Source organism: Silurus aristotelis, assembly GCF_946808225.1.
Source record: "Silurus aristotelis genome assembly, chromosome: 17".
Taxonomy (NCBI): Eukaryota; Metazoa; Chordata; class Actinopteri; order Siluriformes; family Siluridae; genus Silurus; species Silurus aristotelis.
In genome coordinates, this window is record NC_139590.1 from 7,522,084 (window position 1) to 7,549,450 (window position 27,367).

General features: G+C 39.9%; 2 protein-coding genes across 3 annotated transcripts; one reads left to right on the forward strand and one right to left on the reverse strand.

Annotated features, from left to right (window-relative positions):
• Nucleotides 1-798: 798 nt before the first annotated feature.
• Nucleotides 799-12,636, reverse strand: eps8l1a (EPS8 signaling adaptor L1a). 2 transcript variants are annotated; one of them, XM_083566181.1, is made up of 16 exons: nt 12,529-12,547; nt 12,245-12,327; nt 9,114-9,195; nt 8,941-8,981; nt 8,127-8,259; nt 7,909-7,997; nt 7,569-7,643; nt 6,945-7,093; nt 4,430-4,574; nt 4,307-4,353; nt 4,008-4,107; nt 2,853-2,987; nt 2,521-2,647; nt 1,754-1,913; nt 1,505-1,637; nt 799-1,416 (listed from the first exon to the last, which is right to left on the reverse strand). In XM_083566181.1, exons 3-16 carry the CDS (start codon nt 9,193-9,195, stop codon nt 1,330-1,332), a joined length of 1,503 nt encoding a protein of 500 aa, XP_083422307.1. In that variant the 5' UTR covers nt 12,245-12,327; nt 12,529-12,547; the 3' UTR covers nt 799-1,329. The 2 variants fall into 2 exon arrangements, with proteins under 2 accessions (XP_083422307.1, XP_083422306.1); XM_083566180.1 differs by having other exon boundaries at nt 12,245-12,636.
• A 10,808-nt stretch (nt 12,637-23,444) lies between these two features.
• Nucleotides 23,445-26,691, forward strand: mrps34 (mitochondrial ribosomal protein S34). Its single transcript, XM_083567440.1, has 4 exons — nt 23,445-23,559; nt 24,936-25,258; nt 25,404-25,446; nt 25,990-26,691. The coding sequence occupies exons 2-4, from the start codon at nt 24,941-24,943 to the stop codon at nt 26,286-26,288; spliced, it is 660 nt and encodes a 219-aa protein (XP_083423566.1). The 5' UTR covers nt 23,445-23,559; nt 24,936-24,940; the 3' UTR covers nt 26,289-26,691.
• Nucleotides 26,692-27,367: the final 676 nt, after the last annotated feature.

The following is a 27,367-nucleotide window of genomic DNA, read 5'->3' on the forward strand; positions in this document are numbered from 1 at the left end:
CAGGCTTTCGGCGGACTCAGGTTTGGCTTCGGCATGGGTGGAATGAAAACATGTACAGGCCAACATTTCTTTCGATATGTTTTTCCTAAAAACAGGTAAAAAGTAAAATTGAGGTAACAGCAAATTACGTGCAATTGGACACCGTCAAACACAGTAGGTGTCTGCATTAAGCACAAAATTTTATGGACTTCTAAGGTTACCAATTACAAGCTGTTCAGTCTCCTTCCATACACAGAGATACAGAAACATTACAAGCAGAACCAGCAGACTCAGTGACGGCCTTTCACCCAAAGTGTTTTTCCCCTGTTGAACCCTGTTGAATCATGCAGTTCATTTCTACATTGTACATGCTGTATTATCTCTATATCATTGTATACAATTGTAGATTCATGGTATATTCCCTAGGTTATATTTGAGTTTATTATATACTATTTAGGTATATACTATATACTGTTGCAATCTATATTTGATAGATAAGTACACAGAATTTTAGAAATATATTCAGGAATCTGAATACAAAAAGTTCAATTTAATAGACACTTTAATTTACTGTAATTTAAACATTAATTTAGACAGTCATTTGTCAAGTGTTCCATGCTTATATAGACATGACATTTGTTTTACTTTCAAACTGTTATAACCTGACTGTAATAAATGGATTTGGGAATTACTGTTGTTTTCATGGCACACTGCTTCATGTACAGTATATAGAATGTAGAAAAATAAGTACATTCACACAGAAGTTTATCTAAAGGCTGCAACTTTAACATCTTTAATAAAATCACTTAAATAATAAAGTTATTTTCTTTAAAATGTATATATTTATTGGATAAATCATTGACAGGAGCGGTTGCATTCAATTGATGGGAGTAGATTTCTGGTGATGAAGGTATAATTTATTAATATGAATAAACAAAAGTGTGTGTGTGTGTGTGTGTGTGTGTGTGTGTGTGTGTGTGTGTGTGTGTGTGTGTGTGTGTGTGCGTGCTGATTTATACTTCTGTCATGTTCTGTAGTTCTGTATATATTATTAATGGACCTCACTTTCAAAATGTAGTTGGGGAACAAGAGCTTGTCTCTGGACAATAGATGAAAGTACTGGATGTGATCAAGAAATGTATTATTATATACAATACATTGTTAGGTTTTATTGTTTATGCAAGATGTGTATGGAAGAACATTACCCATATAAACAAAATCCACAGAAGGTGCACAAACAGTGCAAAAAAAGCATTGCATTGTCTTGCCCACATCCCCTCTGTCTGCAATGTGGCACACGTAGACAAATACATGTTACCTAAGTATAAACTGGGCTTGTGTGTGTATGAATCAAAGTTCTTCTCCATCTATGCTGGGGTCCACTTTCATCTTTTGTTTTCTCATCACTGCTTGCAGCTCAGTGGCATTATTTTTAGTCTGAGAGGTGAGAAATAAAAAAAGCATATGTTATATTGCGTGCATCACCCCAATACAATTTCTGTGTGTTTTTGTGTAAGCAAGGCACCTCCAGCTGAGCTTTTAGCACCATGATCTGGCTGTAAACTCTGGCCCCCTCTTGAGGAGAAACCTTGCACAGCTCCTCCTTACTCAGAGAGAAGAGCTGAGCGCCGGTGAGGACCCCCATTCTAGTTGCTGTGCTGAGAGGAAGAGAGAGATGTACCAGATTTACATGTACCTTAGTTGCGTGTACATATGTGCCTGAAGTGAATGTGTGTATTAGTGGATACACCGTACATAGGAGAGAAAGCCTTACTTATCACTGAATCCTTTGCCTCTGAGCCACTCCTGTACCTCATCTGGAAGTGAGTTGTAGTTGAGAGGTACTGTTGTGTCATTGGCCTTGTTGATAACCAAAGTCCGTCCCGGTCTCCCATTAGCCAGTCGCTGTGCGAGCTCATTATTCATGAGCATTACTGAGGATAGAAATATATTTGAAAGAACCTCACATTTTATTCAGAATTTATATTCTGAAACCTGACCTATTGATATTTTTGTTTTAACTAATTGAGGAATTTTTCTTCATTAGTTTTCACTGTCAAAAAAAAAAAAAAAATCTGATTTGCAGTTACATTAATTAATGTACAGTGAGTGTAAAACTACAATCATTAATAAAGAGTGGTTTAAATGAATCATTTTTAAATATTGGTTAAAAGTTGGTACAAATGAATCAACTGTTCAACTGTTCAAGGAGAAGAAACTCCTGACCCCAACCTGCCAGAACACCCGTGTCTTTATTTCATTATAAGGACATTATAACTCGAATAAATCATAGTACTTTGAGTACTTAAGTGCATTTGAAGGCAAATACTTTGTACTTTTACTCAAATGAAAGTTTAACGGGAGCATTTTATTTAACTAGAGTGCATTTGCTTTAACTCAAGCACATGTTTTGTGCTCTTTTACCACTTTCCAACTATCACATTTAGCCCTGTAGCCCTACCACATGTGCTCTTGATTAAAATGTGAAAAAAAAGCTGAAACATAAATTGAAATTAAAACTTTGGGGCAAAAAAAATTTACCTCTCTCTCCATCACTTCCTATTGGTGGCATGCTGATGGGACGGTTCTCGATGTGGACCTGATCTTCCCCTGGACTGGGTGCCATATATGAAAAGCGCCCAAATCCCGAAGGAGACAAGGGAACATTCTAAGTAAATGGAATTGTAGAGTCAAAATATTGACTTTATGTTAATGAGGTAAAATTTTCCTCAGGCAAACTTCTGAGAAGTTATTATTATTACTCACAAATTGGGATAAATGGGTTAATGGTATATGTCATTGGGTCAATGGCAATGACTGTATTTACAGTAGGTATGTGTTTGTCTTTACACAGAAAAATGCATAAATCTTACTGTAGATGGTTTGCGCATGACCACGCTGTACTCTGGCTCTGTCTCTTTTATGGGTTCCAGGATATTCGATGGAACAAATCCAATCTGGTCGTAATTGTTCCTGCACTTCCACCACCTCTTAGACGCATCCAACACCTAGAGAAAAGAGACATGAACAGATATACACGTACAAAAGACTTTATATATTATACAGTGCTGTGCAAAGGATTTAGGCAGGGGTGAAGAAATGATGTAAAGTAGGATTGCTTGCAAAAATATTTGGTGTGACCATGCTTTGCTTGCAGAACAGCATCAATACTTCTTGGTACACTTGCACACAGTTTTTAATGGAAATCAGCAGGTAGGTTGTTCGAAACATCTTGGGCAACTAATCACAGATCTTCTGTGGATTAAGTCCTTCTGTCAAATCCTTCTGTCTCTTCATGTAATCAAAGACAGACTCAATGTTGATGGGGTCACGGATCTGTGAGAGTCAAACCATCACTTCCAGGACTTTTTGTTCTTCTTTATGCTGAAGATAGTTCTTAATGACACTTAACTTTATTAGCTGTATGTTTGTTGTTTGTTGCTGTGCAGCAGAATAAGTTTGGGGCCAAGCAGACACCTCTCTGATTGTATTGCATGACAGATAAGTATCCGCCGGTATTTCTCAGCATTAAGGACACCTCCACCATGCTTCACTGTTGCCTGCAGACACTGTTGCCTGGTGAGCAAATAGCATCCAGCTACAGTCAAACATTTCAAATTTTGACTCATCAGTCCAGAGCACCTGCTGCCTTTTTTCTGCACTCCAGTTCCTATGTTTTCATGCATAGTTGAGGTATGGCTTTTTGGCATTGTGCAAGTGTACAAACGTGTGCAATGTAAGAATTGATGCTGCTTTGATGCCAATGTGAAGTTACTCCAAATATTGATTTGATAAAAAAATATTTTTAGTTTGCTCACTTTGCATTTTGCAAATTAATAAAATAATAATAATAATAATAATAATAATAATAATTAAAATATGTATTTTTGAAACAGTTTATTACATTTTAAACCGATGTGGCAGTTCTTAAAAGTTTTCAGTAAGCTGAATGCAGTGTGTGTGTGTGTGTGTGTGTGTGTGTGTGTGTGTGTGTGTGTGTGTGTGTGTGTGTGTGTGTGTGTGTGTACCTGAAGAGTTTCACCATGTAGCACTGAAAGCTCGCTACTATTTCGGGCCACAAAGTCGTAACTGCAACGGTACACCTGGTCAGGAAGTGGATTTTCAGCACTGCACAACAAAGCAAACACAATTATTTTCTCTTTTATAAAATAATACAGGTTTTCGGATTATGATTTGAAGCTGTGTATGAGAAAACATCAGTAAAATAAATTGATAAGCTAATGCTGTGGGACCAAATAATTTGATAAGCTGTGTATCAAACCAGGATGAAATGTGTATGTGAAGCCTCACAATAGTTAGCATTTACCTTTCTTCTGTGAGCTGGACAGGTGATGATGGCTGGTTAATATCTAACTAAAACGACAGGCATTATATAATGAAAACAGTGATACATGAAAAATCAAGTACGTGTGAATGTAAAGGTAAAAACCTTTGGGTCTCTCAACATGGCATCTTGTCTGTTCTGAGATTCGAGAGGATCTTTAAATGCCGGACTGCTCGCATCGAGTTCATCAGGCTTCCAACCGTCCAGAAACACCGGAGTATATGGGGGTGCTGATTTTGCATGCTGTGAACTGTCAAACACACAAGTGTGTGTTTTTACTTCAAATTAGGCTAAATTATATATCACATTATTATGCACAGAGACTTAGCTATAATGTAGAATAATCATAGTGTTAGTCAGGTTCAGCTGAGCAGTTATTAAGGTATTAAAGTATTAAGGTTTTCTTGGGTGTGATGTTCTTGGTTTATTAGTTTTTGCTTTAGGCATCAGAATTTGTACAGAAGCTGACACACACACACACACACACACACACACACACACACACACACACACACACACACACACACACACACAAAAGACACTTAATCCTTCTATATGGATATTAGACACTCCCATATTTGCAACATGTCAATGCATACTTAACAGAAAATCAGCAAAAATCAACATCATACAAAATGGAAATTTATATTGTGAACCACTTATATGTTGATCATTAATTAAACATCCAAACCAAGTGAATGTAAAAGAAACAAATAGTCTATAGTCTATAGGCCAGACTTCACTATTTATTATTCGGATAACGTTTTACTTTCATTGATTACATTTTTTTTTTATACAAATATCTGTACTTACATTTTCAAACCAGGCTCGTTACTGTAGTTTTAATCTATTTGGGCTCCGTTTGCAACCCATCAACCTATTTCTTGTAATTGTCAGGCTTTCTCCACCTACCACTGGCTCTCACACACCACTGATGTAGGCTAGTTTACGAAGCTAACAACAAGCAAGGCAGACGGCAACAAGAAATATGGCTAACGTGGATGAGACAGAGGGAAACAATGATCTAAGACTGAGAACAGAGACATTCCCGATCACCTGCTTGTGCTCTACATGGTGGTTGTTCAGTCTGGATACATTCATTAGATAGCAAAATTAGAAATTATTTTATATTAATATATTATAGAGCTTTAATAGTGTGTTACGTTGCCCTGTTACATGCCAACAGCAAAAATTATATAAAAGATATGAGGTTAGCCAATTTACATGTCTTTACATTGGAGCACAATCCAGCCTTCGTTCTCTCTGGTTGGTACCTGTCAAAGATATGCAGGAAAATGGTAGCTGAATGGTTAAGATGTCAGACTTCTGATTCAACGGTTTTGTGTTCAAGCCTAAGCTTTGCCAAGCTCCCACTGCTGGGCATTTAAACAAGGCAATTCACCTCAAGTTCTCATGTATCATATGTATTTAATATCAATTTAAGTGAAGTCATATCTATTTAATTAAACTTATCCATCTGCGCACCCATGGCCGAACTCTTAGGTTCTCTAATCATGTCTTGCTTAAAATGCCTAGAACAAGATATAAATCGTAGGGTGATGGTGCCTTCTCAGTAGCGACTCCTAAGCTTTGGAATTCCCTCCCTCCTGATCTCACCTCTGAAAGGGAATTGTCTACTTTTAATGCTAAACTAAAGACCCACTTATTCACCAAAGTCTTTGTTGTCTAGTTGAGGGTGTGCTTAGTTGTCTGCTTCTGAACATTTATTTTAATTGTTGTGTTTTAATGCTTATTTTATTTCTCTTCTGTTTTAAGTTCTTACAATTTACTTTTTTTTTATGATATTGTATATTTTACTACTTTTATTTTAATTCTAATTTTATTACTGTTTTGCACATTGCCTCTTGCACTTTGTTTAGCACCTAGGTTCTACCTGGTAGATGTTATTTGCTATATAAATAAAAATTGATTGATTGATTGATATGTATTTGCAGGAATTGTACAAATGAGGTAATTGTAAGTTGGTTTGGTCCCCTGTTATGTAAGTCTCTAATATATATATAGTCTTTTAAATGTAAATGCATTAAGCAAACTGGGAAAAAAATGTGGAGCATTTATTATCGCAATTCTTGCAATTTAAAATCTGCTCATGGTGCAGTCATGTCACAGATTGTAAACCAGTCTGTAAATTGTTTCTTTTATGTTTCTTGTGTCTAAAGAGGACTATCCAAATCAAGAGTCATCCAAAAGGAGACTGATGCTCAGTGTCCAAAGACTTCTAGACCTCTGTCACCAGGACATCATCTACAGCATACCCACATACACACACACCCACATACACACACACACACACACACACACACACACACATACACACACACACACACACACGCACACGCACACGCACACACACACACACACACATGCACAAACACTAAGAGTACAAAAACATACAAAAATGTCCCCCGAGGCTCTATTTAGATCACAAAAATGTTTCAGCGCCATGTATAATGTTGAATGTGTAGCTTTTAAAAGTTATTTTGTAAATAGAGAATTGTGCCATTGAGGGTAATTATAATTTTTGTAGTCAGGCTTTATATTACAGAAAACGGAGAATGGTTTATGTCCTTTTAAATGAGTAAAAACCTGGGATACTAACTTTTCCTGGGTCCAGTTGGGGCCGAGAGAACTCCACAACTCTTTCTCCTCATGCGTGAGATTCTGCTGCAGGAGAGAAATGGCTCCACTGGTCAGTGCAGGACTGGACACAGCGGCTGCCAAGTCAGGACCACCTGTAGTTTTGACCATCTGGCAACCCACATACATACATGGCACAGAATTCATCGTTATATTCATAAAGTTTTATATAAAGACTTATTAATCTTCTGCCTTTTTGAAGAGCAGTTTCATGAATTTTACAGTCAAAACTATTTATAAATTAATTGTAACTCTGTTAAATTCATTTGTAATTTTTCTTAATCTTTTTTAAGCTAAAGCTACTGTTACTGTTTTTTAAGCTAGAGCTACTGTTACTGATACTGTAAACATCACATATCATGAGAAGAAAGTGTCTTAAAACCTTGCTAGAAACGTGTCATTTCCACACTTTGATCATGTACAATATGTACTTTTTTTGTTGCCGTATGATCGGCTGATTATCATTGCATGAAAGTCTGGAGTCATCATTGGAAAGGTTTTCCAAGTTCATTGTAGGGAAGGTGAAGTAAATTAATAAAGAGATATTAGCTGTAATTATTTTCTGTCAGTTTCTGTGTACACTAACCAGATAGAGAGGAATGAACAGGTGATGTAGAAGCTCTTCAGAGTTCGGATTTGCTATGTCTGTCTTCAAACAGTCCTAGAATAATAAGCAACAGTGCTGTATTTAAAAAACTAAAACAATGTAAAGAATAAGGAGAATATTACTACTTCTAGTACTACTACAATTATTATATTATTATTGTTATAATATCAATAAAAAAAACCTATAATAATTATATATATATAATTTTATTTTATTGATATTTTTTAGGTTAATATTATAACATAATAATATTACAATCTTATTATTATATTGTAATAATAACAACGAGAAATGAGAAACTGTTATGTGATTACATTACCAGCAAATTGAATGAGTATTTAATCTTCTGGAAAATGTCCACAAACTCTTGCTTAGATGGAAGGCTTACTTCTGTCACCATGACATCATCTACAGCATACACACACACACACACACACACACACACACACACACACACACATCACAGTCATTATATAAAAACAGTCATGTTGGCTTGCTATTACACAACCCAATCAATTTGTCTCACTCCTCGCTTACAGCCCTGCTTTTTCTTCTTCTTGCTGCTCTTGTTTTTTTTCATGTTTTGCTCCAGAGTGTGCTGAGCATCAGCTGCCAGTTTCAGTTGGGCCATGAAGCGCTCCACATCAGAAAAGCAGTGGTTTAACAGCTCCTGAGGGACACACGGTATGCTCTTTACCATGTAATATAATACACATCCACCTTAGCTATAATCAGTGGCCACTAAATCAAATGCACCTGTCATATAAATGCAAACACTTTGTGTACTAACTGAAACCCTATCATACCCCTCCACCCATCAGTGTTCATCAGTGGAGTACATTACATTATTATGCAATGTACATTAAAGCACAATGAATTTCTTTTTATAGCATATCCCAGCAATGTTAGAAAGCTGGGGTTTAGAGTGCAGGGACAGCCATCATACAGTGCCCCTGGAGAACAGAGGGGGGTTTAAGGGCTTTGCTCATGAGCCCAAGAGTAGCATCTTGGCAATACTGGGGTTTGAACCCCCATTCTTTCAATCAGTTACCTGGAGTCTTGAACAATTAATTGTACTCCACAAGGCTTCATCAATAAGATCATGTGTTTCAAATGCATTTTTTTAGAAACTGCACACATACGCTCACACGTTAGCACCACACAGTACAGGCAGTGTCGCTTCTGAGCTAAGCTTTTTTTAGTGGACACATTTAGTGGTCCCTTTCCACTGATGGATGGATTATGTGGAACTGTGATTGTAAACAAACATTTGCAAAAGATGGTGAAGTAAATCATCACCAACATATATATACATATAGAACATATGCCTTGACAACGTGTTCATACACACCACGTCATGTTCTGGTTGTCTAACTCGTTCCTTTCCATTCACTGCGGAAAGAATATGTAATGAAAATGCATAAGAAAAACATGAGCATGTCTCATATTCCTTGCTGGTTGAAAATAAACAAATAATGAACAGAATAATTGTTCCACAAACAGCCAGTAAAATAAAGGAAACACCTCGTGAATGAGGGGGTCGGCCCTCTGTAGAATAAGGTCTGAGTAAAGAATGTTTTCGGGGAACAACTGCTGGGGGATTCATCTATAGAGAAACAAAGAGATATCAATTATTCAAACTGTTTTCTCTGTAGTGAGTTAGCTGTCTGGTCATCCTGTCACATGCAATATCTGAAAAATATAATAGGAGTAGAAGCAGCAGAGTTGGCAAAGGTACACACATCCTTCACTCAAGTATCAGTTCAGATGTTTTAAAATAGTAACTGACTACACTTTTTCACTAAAGTAAAAGTAAAGAATTATGGGCTCTGACATGTACTTTTAAGAAAAAAGTAGCCATTACTACTATTACTATGTCTCTGTTCTCAGTCATGTTTACATCACCTACTCCCTCTGTCTCATACGCATTAGCCCCTTGTTGCTTTTGCCTTGCTTGTTGTTAGCTTCATTGGCTAGCGTACGTCTGTGGTGTGTGATAGCCAGGAAATTATACACCAGTGGCAGGTTGGTGCGCAATTAGATGAAAAAATATTGATCATGTCACCAAATAGATTAAAACTAATGTTTTGGAAATAAATAATACTAAATAATAAAGAATAGAAAGTAGAAAATAGATAATAGTAAATAGTAAGAAGCAGAAAGTACAGATATTTGTGTCAAAAATTTAATTAGTGAAAGTATTAAAGGTATAAAAAAAGAGAAATAGTGAAGAGAACTGATAACAGAAAAATCTACTTAAGTACAGTAAAGAAGTATTTGCACTTCATTACTTCCCACCTCTGAGAAGCAGTGGTAGTAAATAAATAGATATAACAATTATACTATTGTCAGTGCATAGTACAAATACACAGCAACAAAATGCAGTTTAGCATCTAACAGATGTACATATAGCGCGGTTAAGTATGTAAATATATGTACAGCAAACAAATTTATAAATAGGCCATGATCAGTGAAAATGCGCTGTAAGAGTGTATATGTATATAAAGATCTATCAATAAAAAATATCTGAAATGTGCCAGATGTTTGTAAAGCACATTATACGGTATGCATACAATTGTTCATTTTAATTTATAGTAGAAGTCATAAGAGGAGTGAAAGGAGGAGGATGATATTAAAACTAGTAGTTAAACTAGTTAAAAGAGTATTATTAAGAGTAGTTAAGAGTAGAAGGAAGAGAAGGAGGAGGTATAGTATGAGTAGTTAAAGTAATACAATGAGTAGTTAAAGTAGTTAAAGTAGATGTAGGATCATAATTAAGAGTAGTTATAGGGAGAGGAGGAAGAGAATAAGTAGTTTGAGTATTAAATTAGTAGGTTACAGTAGCAGTATGAGGACTAGGAGTAGTAAGAGTAGTTGGAGTAGTAGTAGGTATAGTGGAAGAAATAATAGTAATAGTATAAGTATTAGCAGTAATAGTGGTAGTAAAAGTACTAGAAGTAGTGGAACTAATAGGAGGAGGAGTTGGGGATATAGTATGTATAGTTTGAGTAAGAGCATGAGTAGTAGTAGAAGTACTGTAGGAGTAGTTAGAGTAATAGATTAGATTCAACTTGACTACTGTCAGTGTGCAGGGTACAAAGTACTCATAATAGTATGAGTAATAGAAGTTGCAGTAGGACTAGGAGTACTAGTAGTATTGGGAGTAGTAGTATTCATTGAAGGTGTAGTAGTAGTATTAGTAGAAGTAGTAGTGGTAGTAGTAGTAGTAGGAACATGAGTACTAGAAGTTGCAGTAGTACTATGAGTACTAGTTGTAGTACGTAGTTGGAGAAGGTGTCATAGGAGTTGTAAGAGTAATAGTATGAATCGAAGTAGTTGGAGAAGTAGAAGGATAATATGCTGTTACAGCTAAATAATAGACGTCAACATTTTAACAGTAACATAGGCTGCATCACACAATAATCATCATTCCCACTAACAGCATGCCATGTTTGATTTCCTACTAAAATGCATTATTCAGTACACAATTAAACATCTTTGTCTATTTGCATTAGACTTTTGCACCTGCATTTCACCCGTGTTTATTCTGCACACTGTACACGTTATATAAAAATTCCCTGTTAATTTGTCATTCGTGTCTTTATGTCCTTTATGAGTTAAATCAGGTTCCGTAGAGGATTTGAAGAGTAGGAATTTTATTGTATGGTTTAACAGACAGTTTCTCTTGAATCTCAGATCTTAACTAAAAAGCATTAGTTAGACAGAGGTGGACGTGCTAGATCAAAGTAAACACCAAAATCTGCATTTCTGTCACTCCACAGAATGCAGTGGAACTTTCCAGTCTAAGTGATGTTATCTCATCTCAGTTTTTGGTAACCTTCCTTTAATTAAAAAGAAAAAACAGCCACCTGATCTACACCAGATGTAAAATAAAAACATAGGCCAGTATCAGTTGTATTTATGCAGGTAATAGAAGACACAATTAGCAGGAATTTGGATTTCGACTTGATATCAAATGTCTCTTTTTTTCATTTGCTGTAAAAAATGTCATTTAATTATGTGTCAAGGAACATGTAAATCTAAGAGAATGATATAATCAAGGCTATTGGTTCGCAAACGTTTTAAAAAATTTGGGCTTCTTAAAAAAAATTTTTGCTGGTATATTTCAGGATGTTGTACCTATAAATCTTTAAAAGTCTTTATGCCTGCCGTCTTGTAAATGCCATCAATGTAGTAAATTTTTATTCTAAAGAACCTGTAAAAAGGTGTAAGACGTATCCTGTAAGTGTGTGCAATCTTATACAAACACTGTGGTTGTTTTATATGAAATTTGAGAACCAATGATTGCGCAAGTTACATTCCGTTTATGGCAAAACTGTTCTAGCTTTGGTGTTTAGCATCAATGTTAACAGGTTTTTGCTTTATAAAGATCTACCAATTTGTTACTATCAACTTAAATATTGAGGGGAAACATAAAGTAGGTTCACAATCAAAGCAATTTTGTAACATGTGTTAGCTCAAATAACCTAAAACTGGAAAACATTTGTGCCTCTGTATATAAATACATTTATTTATATACTGCTAAATATCTGGTGGTCATTCAACAACATACAGTCAATGCTTCTGAATTACAATTTAGACCTACTGTGTTAAAAAACATATTACTGAAATGGATTAATAAGTTAACATCTTACCGTACAAGAAGATATGCGTCAGTCTCACATCTTCTGTTTACGCCTTATAGAGAAATGTAGAAATGCAGAAAACAAGAAAAACAAGAACACCTTTCAGGTCCTGACTAATCTCTCTCTCTTCTGCTCTCTCCCTCCCTCTGAGTTTCTCCTGCTCTGAGTGTGTGAGCTGATTGATCAGAATTATAGACAGTTGGAGTTCATAGATCAATTAAATGCTGTCTCTGTTTTTCTCTTACATGCACGAGTATTCACATTCCAGGAAGCAATTCTATCTGAGCACACTCATGCACATATGCATATACACACACGCCTACACCGAAACGTGACTGTCAAGGACACTCGGTTGGCTGTCTCAGGTCAGTCTTTCAGCAAAGCCTGTCTAACCAGCTCTCGCTCTCGTTTCCCTTTTAGAGGTATAATAAGAATGCTATTGCCTCAGTGCCTGCAACCAAAAGCTTTTTTTAAGCCATTTTTATCTGCTACGTAACCAGTCAACCTTTATTGCCATGACATTTCCAAAAAAGTAGCCAGATTTTTTAATACCCAGTGTACATATCTACTCGAACTAATATCTTAGTGCTGTGTGACTTATTCGAAAGTAAGTAAGAAGTATGTATGTTTCAGTAACTACAACATACCTATGTTGGAATGTGTGGTACAAGACGAAGGAATGCTGACATGGCCTTCTTTTACCCAGTTTTACTCATCAGTTTTTACTGATGAGTATCTGATGGAAAATTTTACATATTTAAGACAAAGTAATAACAATATACACCCATTATTCTGTTCAAACGTTTTACATCTCAACTGTATGTTGTCTGATGGCTGAAGGTGAATATTGAAATTCAATGTTTTATGTTATGTCAAGGTCCACATTATAAGCCTTCTTACAATATGGACTAGCCATTTTTTAGCCCTTTGTCTAATAGTGTGTGTGAAGGAGAATTCTGGAAAAGTGATTTTTTTTAATGAGCATTGTAATTTTTTTATTTGTTTTTCCTTCAATTTACACAAAACCTATGCAAAAGTTTAAGTTACAGCTCTCTCTCTCTCTCTCTCTCTCTCTCTCTCTCTCTCTCTCTCTCTCTCTTTCTGAGTCACATCATTCCCTAAAAAACTTAAACGCCCAAATGCTAGCAATAATGACACACAGGTGATAATCATCACCTGCTACCTGCAGGTTAAACCCTCCTTTTTTCCTTCTGAAGCTGAGGATGTCCACATCCCCTACTGTCAAAAAATGTATAACTTTTTTAGATATCTGGTGTGATTTCAGGTCAAGGTCACCCTCCTTCACTTTCTATACAGTAATAATGGTGGTGCAGCACTATCTTTATTATTGTCCAAACAAAACAACATTCCATTGCCCTTTTAACGTAGGCAGGTCATTAAAGTGTCCATGTGCAGTATAAAAGTGACACTGTGCTGTGGCAGTCCAGAGAAATCCAGGTATTAGGTGCTGGGTGTTTCCTGGTTTAGACTCCGAATGGCCTGCGGGAAGAAGCTCCTCCTAATTCTCTTTGTGTTTGCCTTCAAGGAGTGGAAGCGTTTCCTTGAACGCAACAGACAATAGAGTCCATTGTTGGGATGGCTGAGTTCTTTCACAATCTTCCTGGCCCTGGAATGGTAATGCGTGCTGTAGATGTCTTGCAGGTTAGGGAACTCGGTGCAGATGGTACACTTAGCTGACCACACCACCCTCTGGAGGGCTCGTCTGTCCTGCATGTTGCTGTTCCCAAACCAGGAAGTGATGCTACCTGTCAGGACTCTCTCAATGGTGCAGATATAGAAAGTCTTTAGCCCTTGAGAGGGAAGTTTAAAGTCCCTTAGGTGTCTCAGATGGTACAGACGCTGCTGGGGCTTTTTCAAAAGGGTGTTGCTGTAACAGGACCATGACAGATCCTGCATTATGTGAATACTCAGGTACTGGAAAATGTCCATTCTCTCCACTGGATTTCCGTTGATATTAAGTGGTTAGTATGACCGCTCCTGCTTCATTTTGAAGTTCACTATGAACTCATTAGTCTTGCTGACGTTCAGGTGAAGATTGTTCTCTTCAGGTTTTTAAAGAGTAGGTAGGCAGTCCCGTCATTGTTGGAGATCAGGCCCACCCCAACAGTGTCATCAGCAAACTTGATGATGGTGGTGGAGTTGGATGTGACCACACAGTCACCAGTATAGCAGGGGGCTCAGAACACAACCTTGAGGAGCTCCAGTGTTAAAGGTTAGGGAGGATGAGGTGTGTTTGTCCACTAATACGGCTTGTGGTCTGTCTGTTAGGAGAGATCCACTGACACAGCGGTGAGCTGTCTTGGGACCTCCAACTTAGAAGTGAACGTGTAGGGAATTATGGTGTTAAATGCTGAACAGTGGTCCACAAACCACATTTTCACATAATTCTGTTTTTTGCATTCCAGGTGGCGTATTGTTGTGTGGAGAAGATGCATAATGGCATCCTCAATAGAGCGGTTTTGGAGAGAATTGTAGAGGATCCGGTGTGTCAGGTAATGATGCAGTAATTAATTATTTGACCCGTCTTTCAAAGCACTTCATCACTACTGAGGTTAGGGCTACAGTGTGATAGTCGTTGAGGCAGGATGGGTTGGGATTCTTCGGGACTGGTTGGGAAACCTTCTGATGATGGTTATTGTACTGTATCATCCATTAGTTTCCTGACTAATCCCACAACTGCTTCCGTATACATTTTGACGTCATCAGAGCTGCGCCTGAACATGTCCCATTCTGCAACATCTAAAGTGTCCTGCAAAGCGGCCACAGATTTGTCAGTCCAGCACTACCTTCCTTTGAACTGGTGCTTGCTTTTTCAGCCTTTGTTTGTATACAGGCATGAGTAAGATTTCCCAAATGGTGGACGTGATTGTGCCTTGTAGCTGTTTACTCAGCATGTTACATTGGTACACCTGTCCTCATAATAAATCCACTCAAAGGAAACATCTGACTTTAAGAGCTCTCACAGCTACAAGATCAGATCAGTTCTGCTGTCCTATATATTCAAGAAGTGCCCTTGAACCTTCCCCCCCATCAGATTCAGCAGAAAACAAGAGCAACATAGCAAGTTACTTCATAATTTTATTTTTTTTTTTAAAGGTCATTACCTATGGAGGATCAGAATCAGGTTTATTGGCCAAGTGTGTTGACACACACAAGGAATGTGGCTCCAACTGTAAATCTCAAAAGTACAGACATAAATAACTATAAATTTAGCTTGTACGACAAAGGATGAAAAAAATACTTTCTGTGTGTGGGGCAGTGACGAGTAAGAACATGAACCAAAAACACCTTTGGAAAGACAAACATGAAAAATAAAGCTGTGAACAATAAAGTTATATACAGGTACTAGCATGTTATTCAGGTGTGAGTGATCATTGACATGACATGACATGTGTTGCGTGCAGAGACTGATGCATAATGTAGTTCATGGTTCTCTTTCAAACATTCGTTCGGTATCTCACTATGGGAATCGCCTCGGGCGTGACCAATCCTGGAAGCATCAATCACACCACGTCTGTCGGCTGACAGACCAATCACGACAGTGATGCGTGATCCCTATATACACCGCTGCTGACGGTCCCTGCCTCATTCTCGTTCTCTTCCCCCGTGAAGATCCTTTTAGGAAGCTATCCTCAGCAGATCCTCTGGGGGCGGTCGCTTAACTGTTCACAGACAGGCCATTAAGGTACTTCTCCGAGCGCGGCTGCTTCTTGAGGAGAATATCCACTGTCAAAGCGGATATTCCCTTCTGCTGTTTCTTTCCTTATTTTCTTTTCACATCGCGTCAAGCGAGTATTAGAATATCGTTCGAGACCCGTTTCGAGAAGCACGACGTGGTGATCTCGTTGTTTTCTTTTTTCCGGTGATTGTACCTCCGTTACGGCGACTGCGAGTTCATCCATGTGCATGCGGGTCTACGATCTCGGTAAAAGACTCTCATCCCCTGTGCATTGTGTGCTTAGGAGGGGACCCATGTCTCTCTCCGCTGCCCGCAGAGAGGGACGAGGCTGCTTCGCAAGCACAGTGCAGCTGGGGAGAGTTGATGGACGAGGTTTCTCCTGTCCTTCCTTCACTCTTTGAATCAAACTCTCTAATTGATAACAAGGGTGAGGGAGAGGAAGATGATGAGGTCGCTCATTTTTTGGAGGAAGATTTGGAAGATTTCCATCGAATGGCCATCTCAGCAGGTGCATCACGACGCTGAGAGGGATTTATATGATGGGAAGAGGCTGCCATCACGCACTTCCCCAGTTAAGCAGCTGATTCCTGCTGTACCGGCGTGTGTCACAGAAATGCGTCGTTTTTGGGACAAACCCTTCTCGCATAGAGTGCCCATTAAGGGTTTCTCTAGACTGGAGGTGCACGATATGGAGGCTTTGGGGATGTACAACCCCCCCCCATGGAGCTGTCGGTGGCTAGCCACCTCCACCCAAATCGACGAGCTGCTCAATCCTCCTCCTCCCCTTCTCTGCCAGGACGTACAGAAAGGCTGTCCGCCTCCCTTTTCCAGAAGATCTACCGCTCCTCGGCCCTGGTGGTTAGAGCTCTGAATGCCACCTCAATGCTCATGGCTTACCAGGCAGAGCTCATGGAGGAGATGGAGAGGCAGATTGATGCTGGGTCACCAGATTCAGCCTTGTGGAAAGAAATCTGCGTCATTGCGGATCTCAACCTACGTTCTTCTAGGGGAGTGGTCCAGAGCTGCGGCCGCAGCATGGGCCTCGCTGTGGTTGGCGAAAGAGCCCTGTGGTTGGTGTTGAAAGGCTTATCGGAGAGGGAGAAGGTGGAGTTCCCTGATGCCCCGATAGAGCCGAAAGTCCTTTTCGGGGCTGCGGTGGCGAATATGCGCCAGCAATGCGACCTTCGTAAGAAGGATGGTTTGAGGCATGTCTCCCAAGAAAGCCTCCTGCTCGCCCTCCCCAACCCACACATTCATATTTCGCCCCTGCGTCCAGAAAGAGACAGCCTGTTTCGGGGCCCCTAGGCAACCCCCACCCCAGCAGTCAATGCGCGGGGAGGCTCGCCAGAAACAGCCCCAGCCCAGGAACAAGACCTCTTTTGCAGCGGCAGCTGCTAGGCATCGCCCAGTGGAGGGAAGAAAAGGCGGGCGACCTAACCTGTGGTCTGATACTGGGTCAAAAGAGAGGTGGCAGCACTCTCTGAGTTTCTGTAGCACCCCTCGACTCATCTCAAGAGTCTTATCCTCCTCCTCCAGTTAAAGGCGTTGGGGAGCGTTTCAAAAAAAGTGTTCGACGAACAAAATTTCTCCGGTTGGAGTGTTGGCACCAGTTCCCCCAGTGCCCGGAAAGTTATTTCTCCCCTCTCCTCCCGCGGGGTTATGCAAGAGAGAGAGCAGTATGTTCCATGTTCGTTCAAAAATATTAAAGATTTGTTCTGTGCATCCAGGCAGTGGGCCGAGGGCACAGATGTGTGTAATAAAGGGGAAAAGTGAAAAAATCCACACACACACAATGAAAGAAGTCGAATCAGAGTTGCAACCCCCGGCTCCGCCGCCAGATGGTGCCACCGCGCCGTCTGTAAGCGAGAGCCACAGAGGCCCGCTCTCTGCTTGCGCGGAGAGTTGGCAGTTCATCATTGGGTATATTCCACAATACAGAGGGGATATCGCCTGCAATTTGCCGTGAGACCACCGCTTTTCAGCGGCGTGATTTGGTCGACAGCAGAGGGCGAATCTGCTCAGGTTTTGGAGGATGAAATAACCTCCTTACTGAGCAAAGGGGTAATTCGATCGGTGCCGCGAGAGGACAGCCAGCTCGGCTTTTATTCCCGGTACTTTGTCGTTCCCAAGAAAGGGGAGGGGTCTCCGTCCCATTCTGGATTTACGGAACCTCAACAAACACCTCAGAAAGTACAAGTTCAAGATGCTCACATTGAAAGCTTTGTACAGTGTTATTCGTCCCAGAGACTGGTTTACGTCAGTGGATCTGAAGGACGCGTATTACCACGTAAGCATTTATCCAGCACACAGGAAATTCCTACGCTTTGCCTATCAGGGCACAGCCTACGAATATTTGGCGGTTCCGTTCAGGCTAGCTCTAGCCCCGCGGATCTTTACTAAATGTGTCGAAGCTGCACTATCTCCGTTAAGAACGACGGGTTTAAGAGTGTCAGCGTATTTGGACGATCTCCTTCTCTGCGCTCAGTCACGGCAGCAAGCGGAGGTGAATACGGGTGTGCTTCTGTCCCACCTGGCTGGCTTAGGTTTCAGGATAAACCAGACAAAAAACTGCTTGGTGCCCACACAGGAAATAATATACCTGGGTCTCAGATTGAACTCAGACCTGTATCAGGCTTTTCTATTAGAAAAGCGCATCAGGTCGATTCAGAGTTGTTTCTATCTTTTCCAGAGAGGAAGGACAGTTTCATTCAGACTCTGCTTACGCCTGCTGGGGCTGATGGCTTTGGCAGTGTCTGTCATACCGTTGGGACTGTTGCGAATGAGAGACTTTCAGTGCTGGGTTACGGCACAGCGCTTATGTCCGAAGGGCCACCTCAATCGCAAGGTGATGGTGACGTCACTGTGCTTACGCACCCTCCATCCCTGGAGAAATCGCAGGTTGGGGTGCGGTGTGCAAAGGCAGGTTGGCGAAAGGGAAATGGCCCGTTTCGCTTCAGTGCGCGCACATAAACTTTCTGGAGCTGTTAACGGTGTTTCTAGCTTTGAAACATTTCATGCAGTTTCTTCGGAGTCACCACGTATTGGTCAGATCAGACAACACGAGGGCGGTGGCGTACATAAATCGCCAGGGTGGAACGCGCTCTCCTCGACTTCACCGTCTAGCGCGAGATCTTATGGTGTGGGGTATGGAGCATTTCCTGTCGCTGCGAGCGACTAATGTGCCGGGAGTGTTGAATGCGGGGGCGGATCTCTTGTCATGGAGAAATCCCCTGTACGGGGAGTGGTCTCTCCATCTTATGGGAGAGATTCGGCCGGGCCGCCGTAGATCTCTTCGCCTTGCACGAAAACATTCATTGCCCTCTGTTCTTTTCTCTGGCGAGAAACGGTGCACCTATGGATCGTGCCGACTCTACAAAGAGTACGAGAAGGCGGTCACTCTGTAATACTAATCGCTCCGAACTGGCCAGGGAAAGTGTGGCTGACGGAGATATTCCAACTCCTGCACGATCGACCCTGGCCTCTCCTGTTGCGCAGGGATCTCCTCTCGATTTTTCACCCGGCACCGGACAGAGTAGCTCTCTGGGCCTGGCCCATGAGAGGATGAATCTTAGTGTTGCTGGTTTGCCTCCGAGGGTGATTGAGACGATTCAGAATGCGAGAGCAGCTTCGACACGCTCTGCATATGATAGGAAATAGAATGTGTTTGAACTATGGTGTGCACAGAGACATATCGTCTCTTTTCACTGTTCTGTGGCAGATGTGTTATGCTTTTTGCAAGAACTTTTGGATAAGGGCAGGGCTTTTTCAACCGTTAAGGTTTATCTCGCCGCTGTTTCTGCATGCCACGTAGGGATTGACGGTAATACTATCAGTCATCACCCGCTCGTGTGCAGGTTTATGAAGGGGGCGCGGCACCTGAGCACGTTCTCCAAGCCGCTGGTTCCGCCATGGGATCTGTCCGTGGTCCTGAGCGCGCTCTCTTAGTCTCCTTTTGAGCCGATAGGGAGTATTGATTTAAAGCTCCTTTGGCTAAAGGTTGCTTTGTTATTGGCTCTTTCTACCGCGAAGCAGGTTAGTGAACTTCATGCTTCGTCTGTTCATAACTCCTGTATGTGGTTTGCTTTGGCTTTCTCGCGAGGGGCTCTCAAGACTAATCCGGCATTTATCCCTAAGGTGAGCGAGTCAGCTTTCGCCTGCAGACAGGTTGATTTAATGGCTTTTCATCCGCCTCCTTTTTCCTCAGCGGAGGAGGAGCGACTTCACTGTCTGTGTCCTGTCCGTGCGTTACATCACTATGTTGACAGGACGAAGGGATTGAGACGGAGTAATCAGCTGTTTGTTTCATGGGCTGATTCCCGTGAGGGAAGTCCCGTTTCCCGTCAGCGCCTGTTCCATTGGCTCGTGGAGGCTATTATAATGAGTTATAATAGCGTGGGTCTTAACCCTCCGGAAGGACTGAGGGCTCATAGTACCCGAGGCTTGGCCACTTCGTGGGCGCTTTTTAAGGGTGTTCGATTCAGGACATCTGTGCGGCAGCATGCTGGGCTTCGCCGCACACTTTTGTCCGTTTTTATAGGCTGGATGTCACGGAGCCTTCGCTGGCTCATTCCGTCCTGAGTGTGTAATACATATATGTATATATATTGTATGTGTGTGTATATATATATATATATATATATATATATATATATATATATATATATATATATATATATATATATATATTTATAAAATATACGTATTTTGGACATGTATACGTGTATATGAAAGGGAATGACAACGGATGATGGTAACATCGTGGATCGGTTGTTTGTCATTTCTCTCACTTTTCCACTCTCTTCGGTGAGAGTGGTTATCTCTTTTTATCACATCACTGAGTTGGTTGACACCTGCTTCGGACAGCATATCTGCAATACGGGAGTTGTCTATATCCCATAGTGAGATACCGAACGAATGTTCGAAAGAAAATCTTTAGGGTACCTACGTAACCCCGGTTCTCTGATAACAGGAGTGAGGTATCTCACCACACTTCCCTCCTTGCAGTGCACGGAGAAGAGATATGTGAGAATGAGGCAGGAACCGCAGCAGCGGTGTATATAGGGAGGCGGGACTCCCGCATCACTGTCGTGATTGGTCTGTCAGCCGACAGATGTGGTGTGATTGATGCTTCCAGGATTGTTCACGCCCGAGGCGATTCCCATAGTGAGATACCTCACTCCTGTTATTAGAGAACCGAGGTTACGTTAGAAACCTAAAGTTCATAATCCTTTTTTTTACTCCAGTTGTGTTCAGTTTCTCTTAGTGCACAAGGCAACATGATCAAGGCTTGTTATAATTCATTTTCCTTTACTTATCAACATTGCTTGACAAATCGCACACAAATATCCTCATCATCCTGCTCTCCCCTTTCAACTGGAGCAACACTTACCATCTGTAGATGCTGAAGTGGTGTAGATTGAGTTTTAATTCAAATGCATTAAGGAGACCGACTTAATTTTTCTCATAGAAATAATGTGCTAGCATTTCTTCCGCTTATGAGTGGGATTTGATCATCAAATCTACCCGGAAGATTATCAACACACACTAACCTGAATTTAAAGACATCAGCAGCACCCCAGGCCACAGGTACTGTAAGACCAGGACTAAGATTTACTGAGCTACCATTACTATTTATAAACCAATGAAGTGCACATGTATAATAAAAAGATAGGTGATACCAGTATTTTAAAGACAAGTTTCAATCAATAAGTATAGGCAATACCAATATGTATATGAAATGTTTTTAATATGATTATAGATTAGGGGTGTAACACCTAATGTACACAAAATTCACATTTTGCTTGCAAAATGCTTGTCTATTTTTATTAATACTGTTTATTAACATTTCTGAACATCAACAGTTTGCCTTAATTAAAACAATTTTAAATAAAATGCTTGGTTTAAATAATAAATAAAATATATAAAAAATGGAATAAATCAAATTAATGCAATACACTTTTTTTATTATATTGATTAAGTTGAGTATATATATCCATATCCCTAGACAGTGACACTGCGCTACTCCAAACAACGTTTTTATGACAGTATAGTGATATAAATATATAAATCAATTTGATTAATATAATAAAAAAGTGCAAAAAAAACAACAAAAAAGAGTGCATTTAACATGTTACTGAGGGAGCTTTGAGTTTAACTATATTCTGCAACAAAAATTGCATTCGGTACACGTGTGCACCGTACCAAAAGTCCTGTACTAAAATGGTTCAGTACAAACAAGTGTATCGTTACACCTATATTTCAGATGATGCAGCAACCAAGATATATGACTGAGGGGCAGAATGCTGAATTGGTTGTTTTAATAAAGGCAAAAAGGAAGAAGGAATAGTTCCCAATTGTGTGAAGCAAATAAATAAACAAAGTTGTTTACAAAATCTTAGGTAGAACATATATTTTAATGTGATACTTTATCAACACTAGTATAAAAAGTATTGATACTTCAGAATCGGTCTTATCCAGAGTAGTGGGTTAGTGGTTCTCGTTGTGAGGTCTGTGGTTTGGGTTTTTGGCAAAAGGGCTGAAAAGTACAAATTGTCATCAGATTAATTTATCATATTTATTGTTGAGTCTTTTACAGTCATTAGACATTTACAGTCATTAGGTCCCCTGGTGGTCTAGTGGTTAAGATGCAGCGCTCTCACCGCTGCGACCCGGGTTCGATCCGGGTTCGATCCCCGGTCAGGGAACCATCCCCAGCCACTCTTAGTGCCGGTCCCAAGCCCGGATAAATTGGGGAGGGTTGCGTTAGGAAGGGCATCCAGCGTAAAAACATGTGCCGAATCAAACGTGCAGAGGATCCGCTGTGGCGACCCCTAACGGGAGAAGCCGAAAGAAAGTTAGGTCCCCCGGTGGTCTAGTGGTTAAGATGCAGCGCTCTCACCGCTGTGACCCGGGTTCGATCCCCGGTCAGGGAACCATCCCCAGCCACTCTCAGTGCCGGTCCCAAGCCCGGATAAATTGGGGAGGGTTGCGTTAGGAAGGGCATCCAGCGTAAAACATGTGCCAAATCAAACGTGCGGAGGATCCGCTGTAGCGACCCCTAATGGGAGAAGCCGAAAGAAAGTCAGACATTTACAGTCATTAGACCTGAAATCGACTTAAATGGGTTTCACTTCAAGCCTCAAAGACTAAAAAAAAAAGTGGGCCTAGAAATAATGTCAGTACGGATGATGGGAAGTTCATGAATAGAAGCTTTTTGCTCCAATATTTAATCAAGATGCTCTTTTTAATATTCCTGTAATATCCAAATAATTGTATAGGATTGTGTTCATGCAGTAATGCACTCAAGCTACGTAAACAGTAAACAGTAGCTGCAAACGTAGCTGCAAACGTTTGCAGTAGCTGCAAACGACCCCATGTCGTAGTTTTACCTCATCAACTATCACAAAGAAATGTGTTTGTTCGGGATAATGTTTTTTTTTACTACAAATTTTACATAAATTACATTTTGGTTGTTAATTTCCTTTTTTTCGCGTCATATTACGAGGCCAGCTAGGAACCCTCAGAACTAAAGCCGTGTTTCCGAACGGAACGTTTCATTTGCTACCACGGGGCCGGAACTTACGTTTGTTGAGGTCAAGTCAAATCTCTGAAGTCAAATAAAGCAGTAAGAGAAACCTGTTTTTGTCATAATCATTATGATCAAATGTGCATGTTATTTTATAGGTCAACTTTTTCTAGCAGTGTGCTGTTTGGCTCTGATATCGTTGGTTTCATGTAGATCATTTGTTCGAAATCTACACGTGATGTCTGTGGGGTCTGTAATGATCGAGGATGGATTTGTGATATTAGATCAGATCAGACATTGCATATGTTCATCGTTATTACAGTTTAGCTACAAGCACACTTTTAAGGCCCTAGTAAATAATGCTATACAGTACAATGTGATCTTTTTAAATGATTTTGCATGATGGGATGGTGAGCAAAGTACTATATCCAACAACACAACACCATAGGTGTCAGTAACTGCCATATATTCTTTATTATAACTGAGAAACTGGTACTTAAAGATTGTAAATATGAAGTGCGAGGCTTTAAATTATATTGTATATGAGGGGTAAACATCTACTACCACTGGTTGAACAGTGAAGCTGTCAGGACTGTGCAATTCATGCCATAATGGTATCAAAACAAAAGTGATATCTCTCACACACACACACAAACTCAAGCAGAAAAGCAATCGTAGTGTATTTTTGTTTTGCGTTTAATCTTTAGTGCTTTATCAAGTTTACGTTAAGTATTCTTTGATTAGCAGACCTAATAATGCTTTTGGTCAAGCCAAAAGATTATTAAACATACTATGTCTCTTGTGCTCATCTCTCCTTTTATGTTATTTGTACTTTAATTAGAAAATTTTGCTTTAACCTTTAAATGATTTATTGGGGGGGGGGGGGGGAATAGAGAAAAAATCCACCTCATCATGCCTGCGACTGATTTTCACAATCTCAGTTCTTTTCAAAGAAAACAATCAAATAAAATTGTATGTGTCACTTGCACATTCATACAAAGTACGACATGTAGTCAAATGCTTTTTCGACTGTCCAACATGTCAATAGAATATAAAATGAACAAAAATAGTACATAAAAAAATATATTTTTCAAAATAATGACAGAAAGGGATGGATAGGGATATGACAGATATCAGCCCAAATGCTGATCACATCTAGGCGGCAATTCGTTCCGTTGAATCCCAGGACTGTTACTGATTACCTTCATGAGTTTACAGTCAGAGCTTGAAAGAAGCCCCATGTCAAGTCTACACACTAGTGTTCTTGTGTTACTTTTGGCCAATTGTGGAGATGTTTTTGGGTCTGACAGACAGACAGAATGAATGAATGAATGAATGAATGAATGAATGAATGAATGAATGCGCATGCATGCATAATTTGACATCTACCAGAAGTGCCAGGATGTCTTTCTGTCTTTGAAAGACATGGCGAGCTAACCTTTACCATGACTCTTTTTTTTTCTGTTCTAATTTAGTCACGATGGTGAAAAAGAAGCGCGTGAGACTGATCGCTGAGATGGCTCGGAAGATCCGGGCTTATCAAGAGCTGAAAAATCGTCCGCGAGATTCACAACGTTATGCCCTGGACTACGAAACCATGACTCGCCCGCTCACCGGTAAGAAGCTACCAGTGTTGGCTTGGCAGGACGTACAGCGGGAGACTCCGCTCTTTCGGCTCCTGGCTGGCATGCGCTTGTTCGGCATGGGACGAATCTTTACGCGGAAATCATGGCTGGAGGAACACACAGAGCCCTGCTACTGGAAGATAACTAAAGTGAAAGTAGACTACACAGCAGAGGTATTTAACGTTTTCAGTGTTTAATTCTGTGTTTGTAAAGTCTGGCTATTTAAAAAGAGGTCAAACATGTATGGAAAGCATTTTTTTTAAGAATGATTAGGAAGTTATTGATTTGATTTGCCTTGATTTATTTTTTTTTTTGTAGAATATGGACCATGGGAAAGCATGGGGGATTTTGACTTTTAAAGGTGAGCTGTGAGGATTTTATTATGATTTTAAATGTATTTATTATGCCTACTAATGCTAAGTTAGTATATTATTTTGTTATTCACTGAACAGATATATGAACATTACATTTCAAGAGACATAGCCTATTTAAAGACCATTATTACTAACATAATGATGTTTTTCTCATAATAATTGCTATTGACATCAAAATATTTACGTTAAATTGCAATTATCATTCTGTTGGTTGGTGGGTGAATCTAACAAATAGACATTTTAGTTTAAAAGCCAACCTTTTTTCAAATACAGTGAGTAAAACTTATAACATTAAACATTTAAAATGAAATTTTCAAAATATGTCACTGGCATTTTTCAGAGGGTCGTTACAAAAGGTGGGCGCAGTGTGAGATCTTTGGTCTATACCATAAATCTGGATGTGAGGTTCTACTTAAAATAACCACTAAATAGTTAAAATTCCTGTGGTCAATATGTACAGACATCCACATCTGGTTTGATCTCATGAACATTAGATATTATAAATGCACTGCCTTTGCATTGTGTTCCAGGTAAAGAAGAAAGCATTGAGAAAGAGATCGATAAGGTCATGTATCACGACTGGCGCTTGATACCCAAACACACAGAAGAGGCCTTTACACGCTTCGAGGCGGTCCCCGAACCCCCCGTCCGACATGCTCGCTACCCACCGCTCCTACGTGCCATGATCTTAGCGCAGCAAGCAAAGGAGCTCGACGTCGACGCGAGCACCCTCCCTGAACCCAGCCTACCTCTTAAACGAGATGTGCTTCTCAGCAAAGAGTACTTCCGCAGCCAGGAACAGCAGAAACGGGAGGGAACGCCCGTGTAGGACAGCGGTCGAACCTTCATGAGCAACCTTAGTTCATTTCTCTTTTCAGCATGGTGTTTAATTCAAGGTGGGAGCTATGCGTACACTGATTTAGGACAGGGTTTCTCCCACATTCTAAGAGTAATCTTTAGACGAGAAACACCATGTCTGATAAACACATTTATATCATAATGGTAGCCATGTTTGGGAAATCAAAATGGTTTAAAAACTGCTTCAGCCATTTTTGTTTAAAGATTTGGACTGTCAAAGACACTTCCTTGGAGTCGGGTCACTGAAGGAGGTGACTGAAATTCTTTAAAAAGAGGTGAACGCCCATTACTGTACATGCTCTGTAATAGCATTTGCATTGGTTATAAATAAAAAAAAGTGATGCTAATAGCAATATTATAAAATGTAATATTTCTGCTTTGCTCGTTTTTAGTTTTTAATGTATCCACAGTGAAACTTGTATATTTACTGTTATCTTTGGGTCCTGAGTTCCACTGAAGGAAAATGGTAACATTACAACATACACAGACATTCCATACTACTGCATGTTTCCAGCATCGTGGCAACGTTTTTCCACAAGCATGTGGGGAAAAACACATGGTGTGTGTGATTTAAGGTGTCTACAAACCCATTAATGTATTTTGAGGATCCGTTAAAGCTCACAGGCAGACCTTTAGGTCCATCTGTGTATATGAACTCATTTTTACAGGTACGCAAAGTTCACATTACTATAGTGTGTCCTTAACAATACATTCACACAGCATTTAACATGCGATTAATGCATTTGTTTTTGACAAGTTTTAATAAAAAAAAAACTAATTATAAACCTTCAATGCAACATCCATTTATTCCTTATGCTTTTTCTTTATTCATATATAAAATAAAGAGAAAACACAGACAAATAATTTTTCCGGTTTTAAATCGAGCACCAAAATCCGCCATGATGCACACATCCGGCATGTAAAACCGTCCGTGTGGAAACAAAGCAAAAGTTCCATTTGTTGTAATGATAATTTACATAATTTACATAATGTCTGTCTGAGCAACTGGATCAGGGTAAATAAAGAGAAGTAATGACAACCTTTGGTTTT